This window comes from Octopus bimaculoides, chromosome 7 (assembly GCF_001194135.2).
Source record: "Octopus bimaculoides isolate UCB-OBI-ISO-001 chromosome 7, ASM119413v2, whole genome shotgun sequence".
NCBI classification, from domain to species: Eukaryota; Metazoa; Mollusca; class Cephalopoda; order Octopoda; family Octopodidae; genus Octopus; species Octopus bimaculoides.
In genome coordinates this window covers 13,097,675-13,098,286 of record NC_068987.1, presented here as the reverse complement: position 1 = coordinate 13,098,286, position 612 = coordinate 13,097,675, and the positions used below count along the sequence as shown (strand labels likewise).

Genomic DNA, 612 nt, shown 5'->3' with positions numbered 1-612 from the left:
GTCATTAAAAAGATTGTTCATTTTTGGCCTTCCCGGGCGTTTCTTTTGTTTCAACTGAGACGATGGGTAATAGTGTGGCAACGATGGAGAAGAAGAGAAGGGATTCATATCAGAACTAATAAACATTGTATTGGAATGGTTTGGTATGAATTCATCTAACTGTTGGTGCTGACGTGGTAGTGGTTGCAACTGTGTTTGTTGTTGTTGTTGTTGTTGTTGTTGTTGTTGTTGTTGTTGTTGTTGTTGCTGCTGTTGCGGTTGATTATGTAGTAACAGTTGTGGATAGGACTCTTGTACATATGGTTGCTGTCGTGGCTGTTGCTGCTGCTGTTGCTGTTGCTGCTGCTGCTGCTGCTGCTGCTGTTGATGATGATGGTGTTGTTGCTGATGTTGCTGGTGATGCTGCCGCTGCTGCGGCTGTTGTTGTTGTTGCTGTTGTAGATGATAATGATGTGGTGGCTGATATGTCTTATATTGGTTGCATTGACTGTCTGTAACGAATAAAGAAGAAAATTTGTTTTAGTAGCCGATGAGTAAGTAAACACACACACACACACACACACACACACACACACACACACACACACACACACACACACACACACACACACA

The 612-nt window shown here is 42.8% G+C and overlaps 1 protein-coding gene across 1 annotated transcript in view; it reads right to left on the bottom strand.

Moving 5' to 3' along the window:
* LOC106869737 (transcription factor ETV6) overlaps positions 1-612 on the bottom strand; it is a 48,325-nt gene that overhangs the window by 5,724 nt on the left and 41,989 nt on the right. The window contains exon 4 of the mRNA XM_052969120.1: positions 1-491. Within this exon, the coding sequence (XP_052825080.1) occupies positions 1-491 (491 nt within the window). The remainder of the gene's footprint in view (positions 492-612) is intronic.